General features: G+C 44.6%; 2 protein-coding genes across 5 annotated transcripts in view; both read left to right on the top strand.

Annotated features, from left to right (window-relative positions):
• GCNT2 (glucosaminyl (N-acetyl) transferase 2 (I blood group)) overlaps positions 1–25,127 on the top strand; it is a 96,407-nt gene that overhangs the window by 33,548 nt on the left and 37,732 nt on the right. Inside the window, exon 2 of one of the 3 annotated variants that reach the window (XR_007128068.1) lies at positions 6,201–6,317. The exons of the other annotated variants lie outside the window; for them this stretch is intronic. The gene's annotated coding sequence lies outside the window, so the exon portion shown is untranslated. The remainder of the gene's footprint in view (positions 1–6,200; positions 6,318–25,127) is intronic. 3 annotated transcript variants of the gene reach the window in all.
• On the top strand, positions 11–24,577 carry LOC125102205 (N-acetyllactosaminide beta-1,6-N-acetylglucosaminyl-transferase-like). 2 transcript variants are annotated; one of them, XM_047733087.1, is made up of 2 exons: positions 11–2,144; positions 5,325–5,755. In XM_047733087.1, exons 1-2 carry the CDS (start codon positions 1,229–1,231, stop codon positions 5,663–5,665), a joined length of 1,257 nt encoding a protein of 418 aa, XP_047589043.1. In that variant the 5' UTR covers positions 11–1,228; the 3' UTR covers positions 5,666–5,755. The 2 variants fall into 2 exon arrangements, with proteins under 2 accessions (XP_047589043.1, XP_047589044.1); XM_047733088.1 differs by lacking the exon at positions 5,325–5,755 and adding an exon at positions 24,555–24,577 and having other exon boundaries at positions 868–2,144.

Raw genomic sequence — 25,127 nt, 5'->3', positions numbered from 1 at the left:
TGTGATCTCTGTCTGTCAAATAAATAAAATCTTTGAAAAAAAAGTCATCGTAAATAAAATACATTAATCTATATTTAAAAAATAAAAAGCAGCTGGCAGAAAAGTGAGGGGTTGAAGATGAGAAGCTCCTAAGTCAAAGGGCTTGATACCCTTTACAGGTGGGGGGAAACATGGTTCCTTTCTAGAAGGTCAATAAGCCTGATTGGGCAGGTTCAACGTGCTTCTCTAAGTATTGATGATGTTCTCTTGGTGTTGAAGACCTGTGTGCTCTTCCTCCCCTCAATCTGAACATCACTTGTGGCCAGAATTCAAGTTCTTTCCAGGGAAACTTTAAATCCTTACGTAAATCAGGGGATGTAGCTTGGGACTAGCTCATGTGACCCTAGCATTCTGTGACAAGCACCTCCATAGATGCCATAAAGGGAGGAGAGGAGCTCGCACCTGATCTCAAAGTCACAGGGAGCCTGCGTTGTCAGGTTGTCAGGTCCCTTAGGAGCTGGTGCCCTGTAATCTCTTGTTTTTGTAAAGGCTAGGGCGGGGCGGAAAGCGTTACAAAGGAGCCGGGATGGATGCTGTTGTTTTGCTCTTTTAGATCTTATCTCTTCAGTCCCTTTTGTCATTAGAGCATGTTTTTCATGAAAGTATTTGAGCATGGAGGCCGCATTACAAGCTGTGGATTGTACTGGAAGAGCCGAGGAACCAGGTGATTGCCAGGGGCAGCCAGAGGGGATCGCGCCGCAGCCCACCAATGACTAGCAGGAAACAGCACTCCTGCCAGAACGCATTATTTCAACTTTGGCTTTCAGGGCACTAATTCCCTGAATGGCAATAACAAAGGGGTGGGAGGGAGAAACACGTGGGAACGGAAAGAAAAGATATTTGAGAAGCTAAATCTGAGGGGGAAAGGATTTCCCGGAGTTTTGGGGGCGAGCAGATGCAGGGGGGAGACAGAGGAGGGGAAAAGGCTGGGCTTTGGGAACCTGCTGCTGGGCTTTAGACAAAGGCGGTTTGAGAAGCAGAGAACGAGGCGGGACCAGTTGCTAATATCAGCACGGGGACGGAGCCAGCCAGCTGGACTCCCAGCATGAAACGGACTCAATTCCCAGCGTCTCCTTTGGGCTGGGAATGACTGGAGTATGTACCAAACTAAGAACTCAGAGGAAAAAGTAAGTTTGGGGAAGGACTTCCAGATTCTGCCCATCTTTGCAATCTTGCTCCCCTGTGAGGCATGCCTCCGATGCGTTACCTCTTTATAGTTTCTGTTTCTTGCGTGATCATTTTTATTGTGTTCTACGTGTTCAGTTTTGGGGGAGAGCAAAGCTTCCAGAGGCCGAATAATTCAGACACTTTGATCCTGACTCAGGTTTGCACATCCTTCATCAAAGGCAAAACGCCCTTCCTGTGGAGAAACAAACTGATAATGTACGAGATGTCTTCTTGCAAGGACTACCTGATCCAAAGCCACTACATCACGGCCCCTTTATCCAAGGAAGAAGCTGAATTTCCTTTGGCATATATGATGGTCATCCATCACCATTTCAATACCTTTGCAAGGCTCTTCAGAGCTATTTACATGCCCCAGAATGTCTACTGCGTTCACGTGGATGAAAAGGCGACCCCTGAATTCAAAGAGTCGGTAGAGCAATTACTGAGCTGCTTCCCAAATGCTTTCCTGGCCTCCAAGATGGAGCCGGTTGTCTATGGGGGGATCTCCAGGCTCCAGGCTGACCTGAACTGCCTCAAAGACCTCGCGGTGTCCAAGGTGCCCTGGAAGTACGCCATCAACACGTGTGGGCAAGACTTCCCCCTGAAGACCAACAAGGAGATCGTTCGGTATCTGAAAGGCTTTAAAGGGAAAAACATCACCCCGGGGGTGCTGCCCCCAGCTCACGCCATTGGACGGACGAAGTTCGTCCACCGGGAGCACCTGGGCAAAGAACTTTCCTATGTGATCAGAACCACGGTGCTCAAGCCCCCTCCTCCCCATAACCTCACCATTTACTTTGGCTCTGCCTATGTCGCTCTGTCAAGAGAGTTCACCAACTTTGTCCTCCGTGACCCGCGGGCTGTTGACTTGCTCCACTGGTCCAAAGACACTTTCAGCCCCGATGAGCATTTCTGGGTGACGCTGAATCGGATCCCAGGTATGTGTGTTTACATGTTTCACGTGCCGGCAACGTGCTGTACTTGGAAAGGCTTCTCAAGAGCCGGCTCCTTTTTTGTGCACGTAGAAGGTGAAAAGTAAAATCCATAGCTCTCCCACTAATCTTTCCCATGTGCAGAACCATGGCCTAGCATGGCCCATAAGACCTTTCCGGGCTATGTCGTGTGCTTTTGTGTTCATTTTAGTAAACTTTTACCGCAATAGGCATTCCTGTTCTCGGTCTGCCGTGGTGTTCTTGCTTTCCTCCAGATTTGTCAGACTCATTCTTAACCTGGGGTCTTTGCCTCAGCCATTCTCCTTCCTACCCCCAGACCTGCACAGGCTCCTGGTCAGCCAGATGTCACAGCTCCTGGAGGCTGAGCTGATCACCCCATCCTGTTGTTCTTTCAAAGGAATTTGGAATAATCTTTTTTTTTTTTTAATTTGGAATGATCATATTTACATATTTGTATCATTAGCTCCATGATGCTGGGGTCATTTTCTCTCTTGTTAACTGCAGCATCGTCAATGCTTAGAACACACAGTAAATGGTCAATAAATTTGATAAATGATTGCGTGATGAAATGAATGAATGAATGAATGACCCAGCATAAGGCTTCACACCATAGTTGCCTCCCTTAGACCCAGTGAGTTGAGCAGTATTTGGACTCACGCATAGACTATATCACATGTGTAGAGTTTTTTTGTTTTGTTTTGTTTTTTAACATTTTACTTCAGATAAATAATGAGATTCTAGGAGCAGCTCCTTCTTCTCTCATCAAAACATTTCTACCTTTACTAATGGACCAGATCAATTATTTTTAGAAACTACATAAACCACGATAGGATTTCTCTGAAGGAAATCGCATGCTTTGGACTCAATGAAAAATACAAAATGGATCTCTGATGAACTCAACAGCATTATTATAGCAAGAGAAAAGCAATCATTGTTCTGGTTTTGGGGGACTGCCAACTTGGAAACACTGGTAGGTGCTCTCAGGCTGCAGGGCAGGGCCTGCTGGGCGATAAACATGCCAGCATTCTCTGGAAAATACCGTGTTTGGTCTCCAAATCCCAGGGCAACTGGCCTGGTGAATAAGGTTTGCTCTTGTACTGGGAGCTTGGGCTCTCCTGACCTCCCTCTCAGTCTGGCCCCCATCTTTTCATCTCTTGTCTGCTGTTCAATCATCGGCATATAATTTGGGAGCATTAGATATGTCGAGGCTGATTTTCACAAATAAATATGTAGCCCCTTTCTCTTCTCACTATTCCCTTTTGATTTATAAAAAGTTGGTACTACATATGGGGTTCCCTACATATGGTTTGAGATGAGGGCATTTCATTAGCTTAACAAAAGCCGGAATCATAACTTTTTTAAAAGAAGAAAAACGTGCATTTGGGCTGGTGTTAAATGTCCGTGATTACCGTGGCAGGTATACAATCAGTCTTCTCAATGTCAAATCAATAGAAGAAAACCAAGGGAAAAAAGAATCTTTCACACACACACCCTTTTTTTTCTTCTTTCCTTTAGTCCCTTTCTCCTTCTCCTTTCCAGCCATAGTCAGATAGACAAGATGGGAGACCAAGATGGTTATGCAGATAAGCCCAGGAGAGGAAACCATTTTTGCTATAGGTCTGTGGTGTGGTATGCTCGCTGGCTTCTGCCCTCTTGGAGTGACTGTATCACTCCATGTAAATCACATAACCTCTTGGAACCTCAAATCTCCCCAACTACCAAATGAGGGCCCAGAAAAGAAGACCCCCTTTGGTTCTACCTGTGCCTTTCCTCGCAGAAAACACAATGCCCAGCACTCCATAAGCACCCGGCATATGGCTGTGAGGAATTTGTAGGAAGGTAGAAGTGCTGGTGAGTCTGGATTCTCGGTTGCCCATTAGCCTTGGCGAATGCACTGTGTTTCCTTTGGAGGCAAGAGCTCCACCATGAGCATCCTTCAGGGAGAAAGTCAAGCATAGCCCAGGATCAGTAATCCTTCAGGTCTAATTCTGCAAGGGACGCGTTTCAGGATAACATGACATCTCCTGTGGCTTTCCCTCCTTCCTTTCTTAGATGCTGGATGGCATCCTGGTTCAGGGAGAAAGCAGAAGGATATCCTGCTTGTAGGTGGGGTCTTCCTGAATTACAAGTTATTTTTAAAAAAAACAAATCACCAAATACTCTGGCCAATGTTGGATGTCTCCATCTTCAAAGGCAATGTAAAATCCAGTCACACAGTCAAGTAACCTCCAGGTTTTAAGCATGAGCATTCCTTGTGACTTAAGCTTCAGTGTGTGAATCTGGTTCTTTGTTACCAGACAACTTGCAATGATAGCAGCTCTTTCTGTTTTTAATGTCACATGCAAAGAGGAACCATCCTTAAGCAAGTACAATTTTGACATCAATTTTGCAAAATGTGCAAGTACAGATAGTGTTGTTCCTTTCCTCCCTCAGAAGTTCCTTCCTTTCTTCCCTCTATCATCCTAAATTAAAGTGATTGTTAGAAAGACCGTGCAGGGGTGCCCCAGTTTCCCCAAATCACCCATCAAAGTAACAGGACCAAAAAAATGACAAGTTCCCTCTAATGAGGTGACATCAGAAAACCAAGTGAAAATCGTTTGAAGTTGGTGAGATTCAACAGAAAGTATGTTCACAGAGGTAGCCCCAAATTACATAGCTTCATGGCTTTTTTTTTTTTTTTTCATGTTCTCTTTCTAGTGAGAAAATGATTTCTCTCTTGGTTTTCAACACTTCAGCTTTTCCATTCTGCATTAGAATTAGAAATGGTATCAAAGCCAGAAAGAGTCCCTTGTGGAAAGAGACCCCAGTCTCGAATCCTTCAGGGGGAGGCCCAGCAGAGGGGCTTTCATTCCATTCTGTGCGGCTCCTTTACAGAGAGACTGTCTAGACCTCTGCCTTCTGGCCACATTCCCAAAGGAAACCCTCCAGGAGCACAGATTTCAACACTTCTCTGACCAACACTACAAAACACCAGGTTCTGGTCATTCTTATAGCACTGTCTTTGGCCTACCTGCCCCACGGTGGAAAGCCAGAGGTCATTTAGATTTTTGCTTTAAATCTAGTGAAATTGATTAGGATCTGCAGAAACAGCTATTGTGCTTGTTTTTTTGCAAGTCCATTCCTGTGGCTGAATTGTCTTCCTTTTTTTTTTTTCTTTTTTTTAAGATTTTATTTATCTGATAGAGATCACAGGTAGGCAGAGGCAGGCAGAGAGACAGGGGGAAGCAGGCTCCCCACCGAGCAGAGAGCCCGATGAGGGGCTTGATGCCAGGACCCCGAGACCAGACCACGACCCGAGCCGAAGGCAAAGGCCCAACCTGCTGAGCGACCCAGACGCCCCCGAATTGTCTTCTGATCCTGCTTCAGGAGCGGTCCATCTCCAATGGAAAGGCAAAGCTGTTACTTTTTTTCCCCCAGCTACTTTTTTTTACACCCCTCCCCCACTGTGTAAGTTTGTTCTTTTGAATTTTTGCTCTTGCATTACTCTGACCTTTCTCATGCCATGAGGTTTTTCTTCCATAAGAATGTTTTCACTTGCCTCTCTTCCTTTTTTCCATTTTGTATACATTTTTTTTCTCAGAGCCCCTTCTTCAAATAAATTATCTCAACCTCAGAAGTGACTGCATGATCACATTTCCGCATTTTTCAAATCTAAAAATAGCGTGGTTTCCTACTTCGATTTATTTTGCTTCTTTAACTTTGAGTTGTATTTAAATGTGCACATTCTTTGGGAGTGTGCTCTGACTTCTGAAGTGGCAAATGGCAGAAACACAACTCAGAGTTGCTGAAACAGAACCCACTGGGTCACAGAATTGAGATGCTCAAAGGGCTTCAAATAAAGCTGGATTGAGAGTGGAAACATATATTCGGGACTCCTTGCCAGATGGTCTCTGGGGGTAAAAAACTTTTCGTGTTTGCCCAGAGCTAAAGGGAGGTCCTAGGTATGGGACTCTCAGTGCTACCATCAGGAAAGTCCCGGTGAACTGGGACGAGCTGGTGACCTTGTCTCTTTTTCTCTCTCTCTGTGTTGGCGCCATTCAGACAGGTCCTCCCCACAGGGCGTCAGAGATGGCCTGAAGAATCTCCAGGTACACGGTTCTGACAGCTGGCCGCCTTAGGGGACAAGAAGATCTTTTTGCTGAGAGTCCCAGAAACAGTGTAAGAGAGTCCTCAGATTGGTCCTGCTTGGTTCAAATCCCTGTGCCTAACCAAACTGGGGTGGAGGTGGGGGGATGGGGGGCAATGAAGAATGTTGACAGCCTTTCTTGGGTCTCTTTCCCAAGGGGCAGGCTATGGTGGAAGGTGGTTCCTTAGGGTGACACTGGTCAGACCACAGCAAAATGGCTCCTTGTCCTAAGGGCAAAGTGTTTATGAGCATCTCCACCTGGTACTGGAAGGACAAGACAGCCGAGATATAAAACTTGAAGCCCTTGAGCAATTGTAATTAGGAGAATATGAATTAAGTTACTTTTGTGGGAGTGGCATGAGCTCAATAAGCATATCTCTTCTGCCTCATAAAAGCATATTTTTTTAAGATTTTATTTTGGGGCTCGGACATGGGGCTTGAACCCACAACCCCAAGATCAAGAGTCACGTGCTCGAGGCACCTGGGTGGCTCAGTCGGTTAAGTGTCTGCCTTCAGCTCAGGTCATGACCTCGGGCTCCTGGGATCGAGTCATACATGCCCCCCAACCCTTGCTCAGCAGGGGGTCTGCTTCTCCCTCTGCCCCTCCCCACCCTGGTTGTGCTCTCCCCCCCCAAAAAATAAATAAATAAAATATTTAAAAAATAATAAAAGGGTCACATGCTCAACTGACTTGAGCCAGCCAGGCACCTCCCATAAAAACATTTTTAATAATGTTCCTTTGTTATGTTGAGAGAGTACTTATTTTGCAAAAGTACTTATGCATGATTTTTAATCCTTATAAGACCCCTATAAAAGGACTGCCATTCCCACTTTGCAGATGAGAAACGTGAAGACTAAAATATGTGACTTGTCCAAAGACAAATATTTCCTATACCTAGCAAGAAGTAAGAATAAAAAGAAGGAGAAGTAGACTTGTGTTATGTATTTAGATTAAATTGTACCTACTTTGATGAATTCTTCCCTTAATTATTGCAAAACCTGCAAATGGTCCGAAGATGGAACTTAGCTCATTTTAGGTCTTGTTAAGTCTGTGGGATGGTTAGATGGCTGGACCCTCTGGACCTTAAGAGTGTTCTCTCTTGTTACTTATGTCATCTGGATAGTTAGCCCATTTTCCCGGCTTTTTCGTGCGAGTGGGATGCACAGGAAAAATGAGGGGACTATTTACTGAACATCACCTTATCTTAGTTTAATCTTCTCAAGAATCTTGTCTGGTCAGCCCTTAAGCCCACATTTTACCAACAAGAAGATGGAATCAGAAGGGTTGACTAAGGCGCCTTGGGAGCAAGTAGAAGGCACAGCAAAAGAGGGAGTGGGTACAATGAGAACCTCAAATCCCTGCCCACTCAGACCTCAGCCCACACCCTCTCACCTTGCTCTGCCCTTGAATCCCACACTGTCCTCTCTTAGCTTCACCCCAAGGGCTGGATTCCCCTTCTCTGGGCAGTTCTCACTGTCCCATCCCTGTGGATCTGGTTTTCCCTGGAGCTTCTTCCAAGACATACAGGGACCTAGGTTGGAATCCTAGCTCCCCCACCTCCAGCCACGTGGCCTGACATTTATAAAAAGGCATCAGCTTTGAGTAGTAGAGCAAAGGTATTGAAAGCATGCAACCTGTAGCCAAACGGCCCGGATCTGAATCCCTGCTTTGCCAGTTACAAGCTGTGTGACCTCGGACAGGCTACTGAATTTGGGGGCCTCAGTTTCCCCATCTATAAAATGGGGAAAGTATATGAGGCTTAAATGAACTGGACTAGTGCCCAGCACCTATTTTAAGTGTTAATTTTTTATTATTGTTATTATGTCTTCATCTATAAAATTTATATTCACTTAATAAATATTTGTTGATCACCTTGATGCTATGCTGGGTATTAGGATATTGTAGTGAATGAGACAGAGAAGACCCCTAGCCTCGTGGAGTATATGTTCTATTCGTGGAATATAGACAAGAATAAGCAGACAGATAAGATCATTACAGATTTATAGCGAGTGCTATGAAGGAAAGACAAGCTGATCCAGAAAGGGAACTGCTTAAAATGGGGCGGGGCAGGGAAGCCTTCCTGGGGAAAGGAGTCCATGAGCTGCTTCTCCTAAATGAGGACGAGCCAGCCATGCCCTTGGGAAAAAGGTGCCAGGCAGAGCAGCCCGGGCTTGCAAAGGTCCTGGGGGGAGCAGGAGATCTGGCTGTTTGTGAGCCAGAAAAGCAGCCACATGAGTGATGGTGAGGGCTGGAGTTGGCATGAGATGGGCCAGGCCCTCATGTGACGGCCACGGGGATGACACGACCTGGCACCACCTTCCTAGGGTTACTGGCAGAAAAAGTGAGACGATGAGTACAAGTTCTTGGCATCGCGCTGGATACAGACTAAACAGTCAGTAAATGGAATCTGGCTGTCTGCCTCCTCTCCGCCTCTGGGGCTGCCATCCGTGTCCCCTCGACTCTCTCCTACAACAATCTCGTTTCTTTCTAACTACAGCTGACCCATGAACGACACAGGTTTGAACCGTGTGGGCCCACTGATGCATGGACTTTTTACAATCCAGTGCTGTAAACATCTTTTCTCTTCCTTATAATTTTCTTAATGACATTTTTCTTTTGTCCGGGTGACTTTAGTGTTGGGATAGAGGGTATGATACATCTCAGATGCAAGATATGTGTTGACTGGTTGCCATCGGTAAGGCTTCCAGTCAACAGTAGGCTATAAGGAGTTAAGTTTTGGGAGAGTCTAAAGTTATATGTGGATTTTCTCCTGCACGAGGGGTGGGTACCCTTAACCCCTGCATTGTTCAGGGGTCAACTGTATTTTCCCTGACTCCGTTTTCCACCTGCTCCAACCTATTCTCCATAGTGACAAAATGACCTTTATAAAAATTGATCATGCAATCATCTCTCTCCCTTGACGACCTTCAGCAGATCCCCATTACCTCCAACATAACATCCCAGCCCTTCACTGGGCACAGGGCATTCTTAACCTTTCTGGCACCTTCTCTTGCTATATACCCCATCCCATGGGGTATAGTCCAGCTCTACGAGATGACTTGTGAGTCCCAAATGTGCCATTCCTACTCTATTGCAAAACCTGCAAGTGGTCCGAAGATGGAACTTAGCTCATTGTAGGTCTTGTTAAGTCTGTGGGATGGTTAGGTGGCTGGACCCTCCGGACTGTAAGAGTGTTCTCTCTTATTACTTATGTCATCTGGATAGTTAGCCCATTTTCCTGGAATTCAGGCTTTTTCGTGCGAGTGGGATACACAGGAACTGTATTTTCCAGGATGTATATTTCCAGGATGCTCTGGACTTTTCCTCCCTCTCCCTCATTTGACTGACATGTGCTTTTCTTTTAAGATTCAGCTTACAGGGGGCACCTGGGTGGCTCAGTGGGTTAAAGCCTCTGCTTTCGGCTCAGGTCATGATCCCAGGGTCCTGGGATCGAGCCCCACATCGGGCTCTCTGCTTGGTGGGGAGCCTGCTTCCTCCTCTCTCTCTCTCTCTCTGCCTGCCTCTCTACCTCCTTGTGATCTCTGTCTGTCAAATTAAAAAAAAAAAAAAAGATTCAGCTTACAGTCACTCTAAAAAGACTTTTGTGATTCTCACTCCCATGGACTCGCTCCTCCTGTACCATACTGTACTATTAATAGCCTTGGAATGCCGTGTTTGTGTTCCCGGTGGTCTTCTAGACTGAGCTTCAAAGGTAGAACCTGCACCTGCTAATTTTGTTTTTGTTTTGTTTTGTTTTTTAATACCTAGTGCAACCCCTGGTACATGAGCAGCACTCAATACAATGGAGTTTCAACTTCTGTTCATTTAACTTGCACAAACTCACACCTATATGCATGCATGTGTGTGTAAATTTAAATGATTTTGCCCATTCCACCCCGCCCTCTGTTCCACCCAGTTTGTCTGGGTTTAGAGTGAGCTTAAGCTGGATTCTGCTTATTCCCATGATGGTCTTGGTTCCCATGACTCCCGAGTGTTAAAGATACCGTGTGTATCTCATAAGAGAGCTCCTCAGATCCAGCCAACTTCCTCATCTGGTGCTTGTTAGAAGAAACCGCAATCTGCACTGAGATCGAAGGGAAAATCGGTCATGTTGGAATCGCGGAGACTCCCTGTCATCTTAATGTGGCACATTCCCAAGGGATTTCTCCAGAGGAATTTTGACTGTATGTTGTTTCCCCTTTATATACTGACTTTGCAACCTACACTCCCTGTAGGATGCATATCTTTCTCTCAGTGTGTCTTGAGTTTATTGACTGGCCAATAATCAGGAAACTCAGAACAGGAATTCAGATTGTTTTAGGGCTAATCTAGTGTACTCTCTCCCCGCTAGAGTGAATGTATAGAATCATTCTTCTTTGAAAGTCATTTTTAGGGGCACCTGGGTGGCTCAGTCAGTTAGCGTCTGCCTTCAGCTCAGGTCATGATCCCAGGGTGCTAGGATGGAGTCAAGTGTCAGGCTCCCTGCTCAGTGGGGAGTCTGCTTCTCCTGCTCCCACTCTCCTTCCCCCTGCTTCTCCCACCATGCTCTCTCTCTCTCAAATAAATAAAATAAGTAAATAATAAGTCATTTTTACTTAGAAAGGCAATAGGGTAAGAGCCACAAAGAGATAATTATCAAAGACTAAAGCCGGTAGTCTTTGAACAATACTTTGTCATGGAAATTTTTTTCTTGAGGACTATCTAGTTTTATTTATTGATTTATTTTTAATTACATATTACAAATCTATTGATTTGTTTTTAATTACAGTTACAAATTACATATTTGAGGAGGTACATTATCTTTTTAAGTTTTATTTAAATTCTAGTGGGTTAGCCTACAGAGTTACGTTAGTTTCAGGTGTACAATATAGTGATTCAACACTTCCATACACCACCCGGTTCTCATCACAAGTACCCTCCTTAATCCCCTTCCCTTGTTTCATCCATCCCCCACCAACTTCCCTCTGGTAACCATCTGTTTGTTCTCTAGAATTAAGAGTCTATTTTTTGGTTTTGCCTCTCTCTCTCTCTCTCTCTCTGTCTTTTTCCCTGTTGCTCATTTGTTTTGTTTCTTAAATTCTACCTATGAGAGAAATCGTATGGTATTTGTCTTCCTCTGACTTACTCTCCTAACATAATACTCTTTAACTCCATCCATGCCATTGCAAATGGCAAGATTTTATTCTTTTTATGGCTGACTAATATTCCATCATATATAGATATTACATCTTCTCTGTCCATGCATCAGTCAGTGGACATTTGGGCTATTTCCATGATTTGGCTCTTGTAGATTATGCTGCTATAAATATCAGGGTGCATGTACCCCCACTGAAATAGTATTTTTGTATTCTTTGGGTAAATACCTAGCAGTGCAATTGCTGGGTCAGAGGGTAGTTCTATTTTTAACTTTTTCAGCTATGGTTTGAACCTTATGTCAAGGCTGTCATGTTGCCAAATGGGTTAAAGGGCATTGCTTTTAGAATCCATCTGTGAAAAACTTGTATTTAGAAGGATAGTTTTGTTCTTGTCTTACTCCTGGTTATTGACTATTGAGTTGAGAGTTGGTTAATGGTTGATTTTAGAGTCACTCTTCTCAGAGAAATTCAGAATTAGGGAAATTGGAATTTTCAGTAGGCATCCCCCTGGAGTCTTGCTTTTTTGGCTCTTAATGTTCTCTTTCCCTTGGTGATTCTAATTTATGTCTACAGCTCATCACTGCTTGGGTACTGATGAGTCATTACCCTGCTTCATGTTCCCCAGGTCCTCTCATACACTTCTCCCTATCTCTTGGATATCTCTTCCTGAGGCTCCCACTGACATGCTCCGCCTTCCACCTCCCTACTCCCCACAGACCCACTTCTCAGAATCTCTGTGACTACCACCACTTTTCTCTCCAGTTAGCCAATGGCTGCCGGCCCCCTATCTAATCAGCACATTCTGTACATTCTGTCTGGGATGGTTTCTAGTGAGTTATCAACCTCCCTGTTCCCATCACTCCCGCTATAACTCCAGCCCATCGTACCACTCTAACAGATTGTTAAACCCGCCCAAGTGCACTCTCCAGCCCAGGTCTCTCTCTTCAGACCATTCTAACACTCTTGACATATTTTTCTAATGAAGGCATGCCTCTAAGAATAACTTCTCAATCCCAAATGCCTTAAGGAGTTCCGAGAGCTTATTGAATTACTCTGTATAAACATCTCAACATGGCATGTTGGGTATCAGCGTATTCCTAGTAAATATCACCTCATTATCACAATACCACCTCACTGTCAGTCCCCACGGCTGCTTTCCCAGAAAAAAACACTGTGCCTTGTGTTCCTGCCTTTGGCACTTTTCTTATTCAGGTCATTCTCTCTACATGGGCCATTCTCCTCCATCTCTCACTTTTAAATAATGGTTTTAATATGTCCGTATCCAATGACTTGTCATTTAGGAAGCCTTCCCTGACTTTTTTTTTCAACTATACACTTTGTAAACCTTTGTCATAACTCTTTTATGTCATTCTATAATCTTCTCTGCATTATAATTATGAATGTGAATCTCAAATTACTCTGACTGAACTGTATAATCTCTCTTGGGGTCTTTTATACTTTGGGCAGCCAGACATAGTGAGCATCCAGTGGGATAAGAATAGTTACTGGAAAAAAAAAAAAAAAGAATAGTTACTGAATTGATTTAAATGGAAATAATTTTTTTATTCAAGTATAATTAATATCCAGTGTCATATTAGTTTCATGTGTACAATATAATGATTTAACAATTCTGTCCAGGGGCACTTGGGTGACTCAGTGGGTTAAGCCTCTGCCTTCTGCTCAGGTCATGATCTCAGTGTCCTGGGATCAAGACCTGCATCCGGCTCTCTGCTCAGTGGGGAGCCTGCTTCCTCCTCTCTCTCTGTCTGCCTCTCTACTTGTGATCTCTGTCAAATAAATAAATAAAATCTTTAAACAAATAAACAAACAAAAACAATTCTATCCATTGCTCAGTGCTCATCAAGATAAGTGTACTCTTAATCCCCTTTATCTAATAACACCCCCCACCAAACATTCCCAGTTTGTTCTCTGTATTTAAGAGTCTGCGTTTTTATTTGTCTCTTTTTTCTTTGTATTTTTTTTTCTTAAATTCCACTTGTGGGTGAAAGCCTATGGTATCTGTGTTTCTCTGGCTGACTTATTTCCCTTAGCATTATACCCTGAAGGTCCACCCATACTGTCACAAATGGCAAGATTTCATTCATTCAGTTGGCTGAGAATATCCCATTGTGTATATATACTACATCTTTATCCATTCATCTACAGATGGACACTTGGGTTACATCTGTATGTTGGTTATTGTAAATAATGCTGGAATAAACATAAGAGTGCATTTGTCTTTTTGAATTACTATTTTTGTTTTCTTTGAGTAAATACCCAGTGTGGAATTACTGGATCATATGATAATTCTATTTTTAATTTTTTCGAGGAACCTCCATACTGTTTTCCATAGTGGCTGCACCAGCTTGCATTCCCACCAACAGTGCACGAGGGTTCCCTTTCTCCACAGCCTTGCCAACACTTGTTATTTCTTGTGTTTTTTATTTTAGCCATAATGATGGGTGTGAGGTGATATCTATCCCATTGTGGTTTTGATTTGTATTTCCCTGATGATGAGTGATGTTAGGCATCTTCTCATGTGTCTGTTGTTCATCTGTATTTTTTCTTTGGATAAATGTCTGTTCATTTTCTCTGCCCATTTTTAAATTGGATTGGGGTTTTTTTGGTGTTCAGTTTACATGTACTTTGTATACTTTGGATATTAACCCTTAACAGATCATTTGCAAGTATCTTCTCCCACTCAGTAGGCTGTCTTTTGCTGCTTTCCTGTGCTGTGCCAGATTATTTTGGTGTAGTCCCATTTGATCAAGTTTGCTTGCTTCCCTTGTTGGAGGAGACGTAGCTAGAGAAAAAAAAATGTTTCTACAGCTGATGTCAAAGAAATTACTCTATATGTTTTATTCTAGGAATTTTACCATTTCAGGTCTCACATTTAGGTCGATAATGCATTTTGAGTTTATTTTTGTATCTGGTGTAAGAAAGCCAGTTTCTTTCTTTTGCGTGCAGCTATCCAGTATTCCTCACTGCTTGTTGAAGAGACTGCCTTTTCCCCCATTGTATATTATTGCCTTCTTAGCCATGGATTAATTGACCATATAAGTGTGGGCTTATTTCTGGGCTCTCTATTCTGTTCCATTGATCTATGTGTCTGTTTTGTGCCAGAACCATACCGTGTTGTTTACTACAGCTTTGTAGTATATCTTAAAATCCAGGTTTGTGATACCTCCAGTATTGTTCTTCCTAAATGGAAATAATTTTTAATACACCACTCATCCCTGCCACTCAGTCAGCTGCAAATCATCATTGCCTCACCCTCCACCCCCATCACACACACACACACACACACACACACCCTAGATTCCTTTGTTGCATTCTGAGAGATCAACTTAAGATAGCATTTTCTAGCCATGTTCAGCCTCTCTGGGACATTTCCCGAAGTCCTTTCTGCTCCCGGTCAACAGCAATGGGACTGTTCTCTCTCCTTCAGTTTTTCCAAAGCATCTTGCTCATCTTGGGAATGCTTTGAAATCCCAAGCTTATTTTGGGAACAGCATGGGCTCAAGCCAGACTGTGCTTCAGTCGGAGCTAGCTCCACCAGCTCTGAGTTTACCAAACTGGTGCCTTATTCTGCACCAAAGAAGTAAAAAGAACAGCCCAACAGTAGAGGCCCCTGCCTTAAAGACCAGATCTGGGCTTTCATAAAGCTTAAAAAAAAAACACACACACACATTTATTTATTTGAGAGAGAGAGAGAGAGCACACAGTGGGGAGGGGCAGAGAAAGTCTTAAGCAGACTCCTGGCTAAATGTGGAGCCCAATGCAGGGCTCGATCCCTAGACCCTGAGATCAAAACCTGAGCCAAAACCAAGAGTTGAACATTCAGTCGACTGTGCCACCCACGCACCCCATAAGGCTGCTTCTTTAATGGAAAAACTCATCAGTTGGTCAAGGAAGTGATCTTGCTAAGACTTTGGGTGATTGTTTTCCCTCTGAGACTCAGAGTAGACTATTTGCAATCTTAGAAAGTTATATCCAAAACAGTAAATGTATTAGTTACTTTCCTAACTTAACTATTTCTTGATGTGATTTCTCAATGCTTGAACTACATACAAGCCTGTCTTTCTCTCATCCTCTGACCTGCAGAGTATATGACATTCTTTCTCGAGATGCTTTTGGACAAAGCCATGAGTAGCAGGTTTTCCCCCAGAATATATTTATCCCGTATCTATATCAGTGCCATGTTTTCAGAGAACAGATGGATGATATTCATTCCCCCATAATCTTTCTTTTCAGCCAGATTTGAAAGATAAGAACATAATTGTGAACATTTTGCAGAATAAAGCTGCCATTTTTTATATAGATTTATTTATTTATTTAAGAGAGAGCACATGTGTGTGCATGTGCAGGGGAGGGGCAGGAGGGAGGGAGAGAGAGAATCTCTACCAGACTCCTCACTGAGCATGGAGCCCAATGCAGGGCTTGATCCCACCATCCCAAGATCATGACCTGAGCCAAAACAAAGAGTTGGACACTTGATGGACTGAGCCACACAGGCACCCCAAAACTGCCTTTTTTTTTTTAATTAAGTAAGCTAAAGATACTCAGATCATCCCAATGCAGTTAGCTTCCTGCCATCATAAATCCCCTCTTCTAGACAGTTCCTTTTCCCTCCACCCACTTCCTTAGCCCAATCCTCACAGGATTCCTTCTTCATGAAAATCTCTAATTCTGTCTTCAAGTCAGAGCTCCTTGGGGGTCTGCAAAAGGAAGGCCCTCCTGCCCGGGTCTCCAAATGCTCTCCCACATCCCACCTGAAAACTGCCTAGCTTAGACCCTGAAGTCCTGGTTAGGTCTCTGGTGGCCTCCTGGAGGGGCTGCACACCCCCATCTGGTTTCCTCTTCTCCCAGGACTTTGGTCTGTCTGAGCTAACTGCCCTCCACCCACTTCCAAGACTTCTTGATTATATCACGGGTCAGTTATCCTACCACATTTTGGACTTTCCCCCGACACTTACTGAATCTAAACAAAATTTCCCAGTGCAGTTTTCCTGTAAAAACAGCCTCCTCTTTATTCTGGGCAGAATTTAGAATAATCACAGCATTTAGAGCTGAAGGAAGCCTGAGGGAGCTTCTACTTCCAGTCCTAAGGTTGTACAAATTTGGAAATTGAGAGTCAGAGAGCTCAAACGGCTGGCCGACTCTGCTGCTCTGCAAACAAGCGAACATTTTCTGGCTTTATTGCCCATTTATTGCAAACGTTAAAATAAGTGTTTCCATTCTTAAGACACCCCCCCCCATTTTTCTGTTAGTCTCATTGTAACAGAAAGAAGACCTCTCAAGTCACATGGGATGTGGAGGGGGGTGGGATTTCGGAATCCGTTAACACTATAATAACAGTTATTTTCCTTTTGGGTTCTCCCTTCATTATGTAGGTTGTTATTAAGACATTCTTATATCCACTGGGGAACATCCATGTAGACAGAACAATTTATGTGTGTTCTTTTTGGTTCACTGTGAAGCTGCCCCACAAACACTAATCGTTTTGTCCCCATTCCTCAGTGTTTCGGGATATGTTGGGAAGGGTTATGTAGTTTTTATGGATTACAGTTTGGAGATTTTTGATGGTCTGCGTGCTCTCCTACACAGATCAATGGCTTAAACATTTCTTTCCCTTCCATGCTGATCAGTTATTTTTTTTAAAGGGTTTATTAATTTGAGGGACAGGGCACATGCAAGCTCACACGGAGGGGGAGGGGCAGAGGAAAAGAATCTCCCGCAGACTCTCCACTGAAGGGAGGAGCCCAATGCAGGACTCAGTCTCACCACCCTGAAATCATGACCCGAGCTGAAATCAAGAGTCAGATGTGTCACCAACTGAGCCACCCAGGTGCCCCTGGTATTTTTTCTTTAACCTTTCTTTTTGCTTTCTTTCCTCCCCCCACCCCCACCTTTGGGGAGAGAGAGAAAGAAAGAAAGAGAGAGAGAAGGGGCAGAGGGGAAGAGAATCTTCATCAGGCTCCATGCCCTGCACAGGGCAGGGTGGAGGGGGAGGTGGGGGGGGGGCTTGATCTCACAACCCTGAGATTAAGACCCGAGCTGAAATCAAAAGTCAGACCCTTAACGGACTGGACCACCCAGATGCCCCACAGACTGATCAGTTACTGAATACTCTTCAAACAAATATCTCTCAGCTGTGAGTGGGCAGGACTGCTGTTGTCTGGGGTCACCAGTTCATCCTGGTGTGCCCAGGACTTCCCCAGTTTTAGCTCTGAAAATCCCACATCCCCAGAAATCCCTCCATCCTGGGCAAACTGGGACAGATGGTTGCCCTAAGCATTGCCCCAACACATTCCTGCTCACTTCCCAAAGCCCAGGTGGGTCATCACGTTCCATAGAACAACACTGATCAATAAACTGGAAACAAGTTACAATCAAACCACTCAGTAAGGCAGGTTCCATCATACTGAAGACTCGTTGAAGGGTAGTCATTGAAACTCACTACCGGTCACAAGGGCCCTAACCAAAGCAGACTGGGACCAAGCCTACTCTATTTATAACAATTTTTCCATTGTTTTTGAGGAGAAAGGATAAACCTTAAGGAAATCATTTAAAAGGATAAATCGGTACACGTAAAATCGGAATCTGAACCCGCTTTAACCAGTGGGAGAATCAAATGCAAAGATCTTTGAAGAAATGCAAACACAGGACATATCTTGGAGACAAATTTGTTCCAGCATTTTAATGTCTAGCAAAGAAGAAGTGTCTGCTTTTTGGGATGAATCCAAGCCCTCTGCCCTAATAAACTGTCTAAACTCAAGTTAATGACAGGTTCTGTGGGGAAGAAGCTAGTAGGACAGTGGATTGGATAAACTGAACCAGAGTCAAGAATTTAATAGGGCTATTAAAAGGAGAAGTTGGAGGGGGCCACTGCCTATCTCTATTTTAAGACTGTTTTGTTTCCACTTATTTGAAAATGTTCAACAGATAAGGAATATCTTCAAGATAGAGTTCTGTGGCAGCTGCTGGAAGATAAAATACTGTCTCTTGATGGAAATACCATCCCCTTGCAATGTCAGTTGCACGTTCAAAACTGTGGAGGTGAGGCAGTTGGGAGGTGGTTGGTGTCAGAAGGGTGGCGGAAGACTGTTCCAGATCTGGACAGACCTTGGACATGCAAGTTCTCATCATGAATCTTCAATCTTTTCTTCTCAAAGGAGACCTTGCACAGAAAGACAGTCACCTATTCTGTTCCTTGAAATTTAACAGAATATGACCGAAGATAAAAATTTCTGTTTCTGTTCTGTATTTGGCTTTCACTTTTGTTTGTTTGGACAATTAGAATTAAATCTGGGCAATTCACCCCAGAAGGGAAAGAACTTTGCTTTCCGAAGAATACTACTTCTAGGAAAGTAGGAAAAGGCTTGTGACCTCAGAAGAATCTGGTGGTGTTGTGTGGCATAGTGGGAGAAGATGCAGAAGAAGTCTTTTTAGCCAGATTTACTTTCCACCACTTGGATAAAAAAGGACTACTCCTTTTTTAAGAATTGGGAAACTAAGACAAAGTGATCTCAAGAGACCTTTACAGGGTCACATAGTAAGCAACAGAGCCTTGGTGTTTTTTTGTTTTTTTTTTTTAAGATTTATTTGTGTATTTTAGAGAGAGAGAGCACAAGTGGAAGGAGCAGAGGGAAACGGAGAGAGAATCACAAGCACACGCCACACTGAGTGTGGTGCCAGATGTGCAGCTCGATCTCACGACGCTGAGAGCAGGATGTGAGCTAAGCCAAGAGTTGTTGCTTAATGGACCGGGCCATGCAGGTGCCACCCCCTCTCAAACCCTGCTCCAGAGCCTCAGTCTTCCCCACCATGCTGTGTGTTTGTCTCCATCATAACCTTTCTGTGGGATGCCCCAGCAGGCTGGCACTCTGAGAGGTAACCACTTGGATGTGGTTTGGAAAAACAGGCTAAAGAGGCTGCAGTTGGGAATGAAGGGTCGCTGCCCCACCCTGAGTCAGGGGAACAGGGCAGAAGAGACCAATGCCACCCATGATAACAGTGGCCTTGAGGGCTCCTGCCTGTCTTCGGGTTCTTTTAGGTGGCAGAATGACCCCTCGAGCACAGCTGTTCTGCTTCACTAAACGTACCTGGGAGGCAGACGGGACTGGTAGTTTCCTAGGTGAGACAAGTTTGCCAACAGAGAGACGACTTAGATGTGTTGAGTCATTCTTACGTGCATTCTTATTCTTATGTTGAGTCATTCAATGTGCATTGTTCTAAGCTCTTTTTATGTCCTGACCTGTTTAAAACTCTTTAGAACCTGGGGCACCTCGATGGCTCAGTCCTTTTTTTAAGCCTCTGCCTTTGGCTCAGGTCATGATCCCAAGGTCCTGGGATGGAGCCCGGCATCAGGCTCCCCGCCGAGCTGGGAGCCTGCTCCTCCTACCCCCTCTGCTGCTCTGCCTGCTTATGCACATGCACTCTCTCTCTCTGTCAAATAAATAAATAAAATCTTAAAATAGATAAATAGATAAGTCTGTCTAGAACCCTATGGGGTCAGTCTTTTCTTAGCATCTCCATTTTCTAGAAGAAAGAGGGATACTGAGGCATGTAATCCAGTGCCCCGCGCTCTAACCCAGATGGTGTCTGTAATCAGTTTCATGCAAGTAAAAGGATGACCAACATCACTGTTTGCCCTCATTTCACGTTGCTTTATCTGCAAAGATACAGAAATTCTAGGTGATTGCAAAGACTCCAGTAATGCAAAATGTGGGCCTTGGAGGATCCCAACTGCAATCTAGAAGAGAGATCAGCAAACTACCTACAGCCCCTGGGCTAAATCTGGCCCATTTCTCTACCGTTCACAAACTAAGAGTGACTTTACATTTTTAAATGATTGGGAAAAAAATCGAAAGAAGACGACTTGGTGACATGGAAATTATATGAACTTCAGTTATCAGTGTCCATAGATGAAAATTTAGTAAGACACAGGCCCAGGCATTTGGGTGGCTCAGTGGCTTAAAACCTCTGCCTTTGGCTCAGGTCATGATCTTAGGATCCTGGGATTGAGCCCCACATCGGGCTCTCTGCTCAGCGGGGAGCCTGGTTCCCCTGCTCTCTCCACCTGCCTCTCTGCCTACTTGTGATCTCCCTCTCTATCAAATAATTAAAAATAAAATCTTAAAAGAAAAAAAAAATACACAGGCTGGTATTGTTATGGCTGTTGTCATGCTGGGGAAGCAGCACTCAGTGGTTGCATCAGAGACCAAAAGTCCCACATGCCTAAATTATTTACTATGTGGAGCTTTATAGAAAAAATGATGATGCCTGATATAGGATCGTGTGGTCAGCACAATTGTCTAATACTTTCAGAGAAACATTTTTGTCATAATGGGAGTTTTATTAAATAACCAAAAGCCTCCCACTTTGTACAGGAAATGGTTAATTAAAAAAAGATTCTGAGGGCGCCTGGGTGGCTCAGTGGGTTAAAGCCTCTGCCTTCAGCTCAGGTCATGATCCCAGGTTCCTGGGATCAACCCCCACATCAGGCTCTCTGCTCCATGGGGAGCCTGTTTCCTCCTCTCTCTTTCTCTCTGCCTGCTCTCTGCCTACTTGCGATCTCTGTCAAGTAAATAAATAAAATCTTAAAAAAAGAAAAGGATTCTGAATAAACATTTCACAAGTGACTTTTTATTTTTTAAAGACATTATTTATTGATCTCAGGGTCCTGGCATCCAGCCCCATAGTGGGCTCCCTGCTCAGCAGGGATCCTGCTTCTCCCTCTCCCTCTATGCACTCTCATTCTCTCTCTTCCTCTCATTTTCTCTCAAATAGATAAATAAAATCCTTCTTTTAAAAACTACAAAACATGATAGAAATTTAAATAAATATTAATTAAAAAAAAAGACATTATTTATTTATTTGAGAGAGAGAGAGGGAGCTCAAGCAGAGGGAGACAGAGCGAGAGGGAGAAGCAGACCCCCACTGAGCAAGGAGCCCGACATGGGACTCGATTCCAGAACCCTGTGATCATGTCCTGAGCTGAAGGCAGACGCTTAACCCACTGAGCCACCCAGGCACCCCCAATAGATGACTTTTTAAATAGCATCTGAAGCTTGTATGCATAAGACAAATACATTTATATTCCTGTTATGTTATTCCTAAATGTTAGCACTCTGCTTGTTTTCAAGGTCTGGTTGGCCCAATGTTTGCAGTGATCTTTACGGTTGTCAAGCCTTTTCACAGTGACATGAACTTAGTTGATAATTTACAAATGCTGGAGGTCCTGATCTACAGTAGTAAAATGGTCACTGAGCTGTATGAATGCCAGCCATCCTTCCATTGAATGATCGTGCACTGCTCTGCTCCCATAGTTTTTCTGGCACCTTCCACTTCATCCTCTGTCCATCGCTTCTTGCTGACAACAGGGTGTCCCAATCCCCCAGGGCTACATCCCTCTTTTAATCCGTGACCTCTTATCTGTTCAGTTCTGAGTCTGATTGTTACGATTGTGTCTTCGAAAGTAAGAGTCCATAGGCTAAGTCTCAAGAGAGTTTCAAAGTACATGACCTTCAATGCTTAAAGCAAAGATGATACACTGGCATCCTTAGGGCCAAATGCAGTCTCTGGGGGTGCAAATGCATGCATACACTTGTGTCTTACAAATGTGTTAGTGACTCGGTAACATTTAAAGGGTTTGGGATATATATATATATATATATATATATATATATATCTCAGCTTTCTCACTTCTCTTAAAATATCTGAGGAGCTGGCATCCTGGCCCTGTGACCAGCATGGTATGAATAGCCGGTGCTGAGAGGGAGCTGATTTCTTTAAGTGGGACCCAGGCTCTTCCCTGTGGTCGCCACTCTCCCTCTATGTCCATGGCCCCTTGGCCTAGTGTTCGCTGCCACTCGTGAACTTACCAGCCCGGTCTTTCCCTTCCTCCACCAGCTTCACTTCCTTCTTACATTTGCCATCCTCAACACGTTCCAATGTGTGAGTCCAGTCCACAGCCTTGTGGTCGTTGTTCTGGTTGCTGGGAGATCTTGTTCATTTTCTGAGTCTCCCGTGCAGCCCAGGTGTTTCAGGTTGCCAGACTGACAGCAACTGGTGTACCCTTGGTGGAGATGAGGGGATCCATCAGAAAGCATCGCCTTGATTCGGTAGCAAAAGTTAAGCTAGGAGGAGTGATCTGAGGTCAAGGAGAACTATGAGCACTTAGAAAGGAGTCAGGCCGGATTCCTCCCCTGCCCCTGTGACCACCGCAACAGCATTTGCAGTTACCTCTCAGGGCCCAGCTGGAGTGGACACAGAGCTCCTAGAATGTTCATGAGAACTACAGGACTGTAAGCGGGGGAAGGTTCCCACCATGTTCTCAGAAAGCCCCAGAGAGCCCCACCTTTTGCTCTCACATTGAGCTAAGTTGATGGTGTGTGGCAAACGGCTGTCCAGTGCTGTCCCCTTGTTGGTGATGTTAAAGATGATCCCGGGACCGAGAGAGGCAGGGATTGGGATACCGAATGTCCACGTGATGACAGTTTTCAGTATGTGAAGCCAGCTAGAATGAACAGAGCAGAAATAACATACTGGTTGGAAGTTACTAGCTCAGCCCGCCCAGCGATCTGCTAGAAGAAAATGCCTGTTCAGTTGCCACAGATACCAAGCAAAACAAACCTACCCGCTGGGCTAAGCGCTTAGCAGGCATCCCATTTTCACGTCTGGTTGTTCATCTAAGCAACTGTAAGTAAGGCAGGACAGACCACAGAAGGGTTTCTGGGGGTACTAGTGTTTTGAACTGTAAATCACCTTGCACCACTCCCCCCCCCCCATTTGCAATCTGCTTTGACTAAATCCTGATTAAAGATTGGTTGAGTTTGTTTTGGGTGGGCATTCCAGCAGCGATCCCACTTGTGGGGCCAAGGCTCAGGGCAAAAAGAGGGAAGAACCCACAGAACCTGTGAGGAGAGAGAGCCCTTGTGCCTCCCCTCTCTCCCCTTTGGCACTTCCCCTCCTGCTCTCCACAAGTCTGGCCAAGGATGTATTTTGCAGAAAAGGGTGTAGTTCTAACTAGAATGAGGGGCAAGTGAAGGCATCCAAATGGACCATTCCATTCTTCCCTTCCTCAAGCAGTAGTTCTGCTTTTTGTCTGGGCCAAAGGGGGCTAGGGATGGGGAAGGAAAAGAGTGGGAATAAAATCAACCTGGTGGAAAGCCTTAATAGGATAAATGTATCTCTTTTCCGTTACTAAGAACAGAAGTCAAAATATCAGGTCATTCACATGGTGAGAAATGTTGGCTATTTTTCAAAAAAGAAGTGACAACAGTAACTGGTAATGCGTATTGAACACACGGGATTGTCCACCCAAACCCTAAACAGAAGTCATCTCGGTTATAGTTCTTCACAACCGCGTGAAACGGGAACCGCTGTGATTTTTTTTTCCATCTCACAGATGAAGAACCCGGAGCTAAGAGAGGCTAAATAACTTTACCCTGGTCTCGCAGCTGGTCACTGACCAGCAGGGATTAGAAGCCAAATAGACTGGCTTCAGCATCTGGACAAGGGAGCTGCAGAGTGAAGGTTTCTGGCTTCTGTCCAGCTGAATGACCTTGGGAAAAAATATTCTTCTTGGCTCCCATTTCCTCATCTGTAAAATAAAGGGTCATGTTAGATGATCTTTGAGTCTGTTTCCAAATCGATATCCATCATCTCCAGGCCAAGCTGTTGTCATTCATTAGCTCCATGGATTAGAGTAATCCACTTTTACTCCACTTTTACGTGAAAGTGAAAGGCGGAGCTCTCTGGGGCTTTCTGAGAACATGGTGGAAACTTATCCCCCCTTACAGTCCTGTAGTTCTCGTGAACATTCTAGGAGCTCTGTGTCCACTCCAGCTGGGCCCTGAGAGGTAACCACGAATGCTGGTGTGGTGGTTACAGGGGTAGGGGAGGAATCCCAGCCGGACTCCTTTTCAAGTGCTCATAGAGTAAGAGGGGTGTGGGATAGGAAGGGGGCAGGGAGAGTGCTGCATTATACCCCACTTTCGGAACAGAGGCACCTGCTCCAACAGCCACCTGGTGCCCAGGCAGTTAGGATGGCTAGGTGACTGCGGGCTGAGAGGGGACCAGGCCACTTTTAGCTACCTGTGGCTGCCACCATTGATTTTCTTTTGTAGCTGCTTGAGTTGCTTCCCCCAGGAGTGTCCTTACCACCCTCCTATGTCTCCAGCACCCTTCACATTTGCTAAGTGCTCCAGCCACCCTCACAGGTGAGCTATGACAAGCCCTCTGTAATGTGACCAGACCTGCTGGGCTTCCCTTCCTGCCTCCCCTGAATTACACTGACTGGTACTTCCAGGAATTTTGCAGCAACCCCGAAGCCTTTGTTCTTTCTTCAGAGTGAGGAAGTGGGAGAAGAGGGGGCTGGGTGGGAAGGAGATTTCTTTGATTTGTATGAAATGACCTCAGATCTGAAGATGTCAGACTTTTTGAAAGACCACTGGCGAGTGACTCCACACACTGGCAAGAGTTCACGTTATCTGAAGCTCTGTGTGAAAGGGGAACCAACTTTCTGGGGACAATGACTATCACCTTTCCCTTTGGCAGTGCAAACTGAAAGGTGTGTTTATTTCATTTATGTCAGCCACACTGACCCTTTAATGTTACAAGTCGCTGCTAGGTTCCTTCTGCCCTCATCCCATACTCCAAGAGTGTAATCCTTTTTTCCCCCTCTTCCCATAGCCTACACA

The sequence above is a fragment of the Lutra lutra genome, chromosome 6, assembly GCF_902655055.1.
Source record: "Lutra lutra chromosome 6, mLutLut1.2, whole genome shotgun sequence".
Lineage (NCBI taxonomy): Eukaryota > Metazoa > Chordata > Mammalia > Carnivora > Mustelidae > Lutra > Lutra lutra.
Note: the sequence above shows the minus strand (reverse complement) of the source record. Positions and strands in the feature narration are given on the sequence as shown.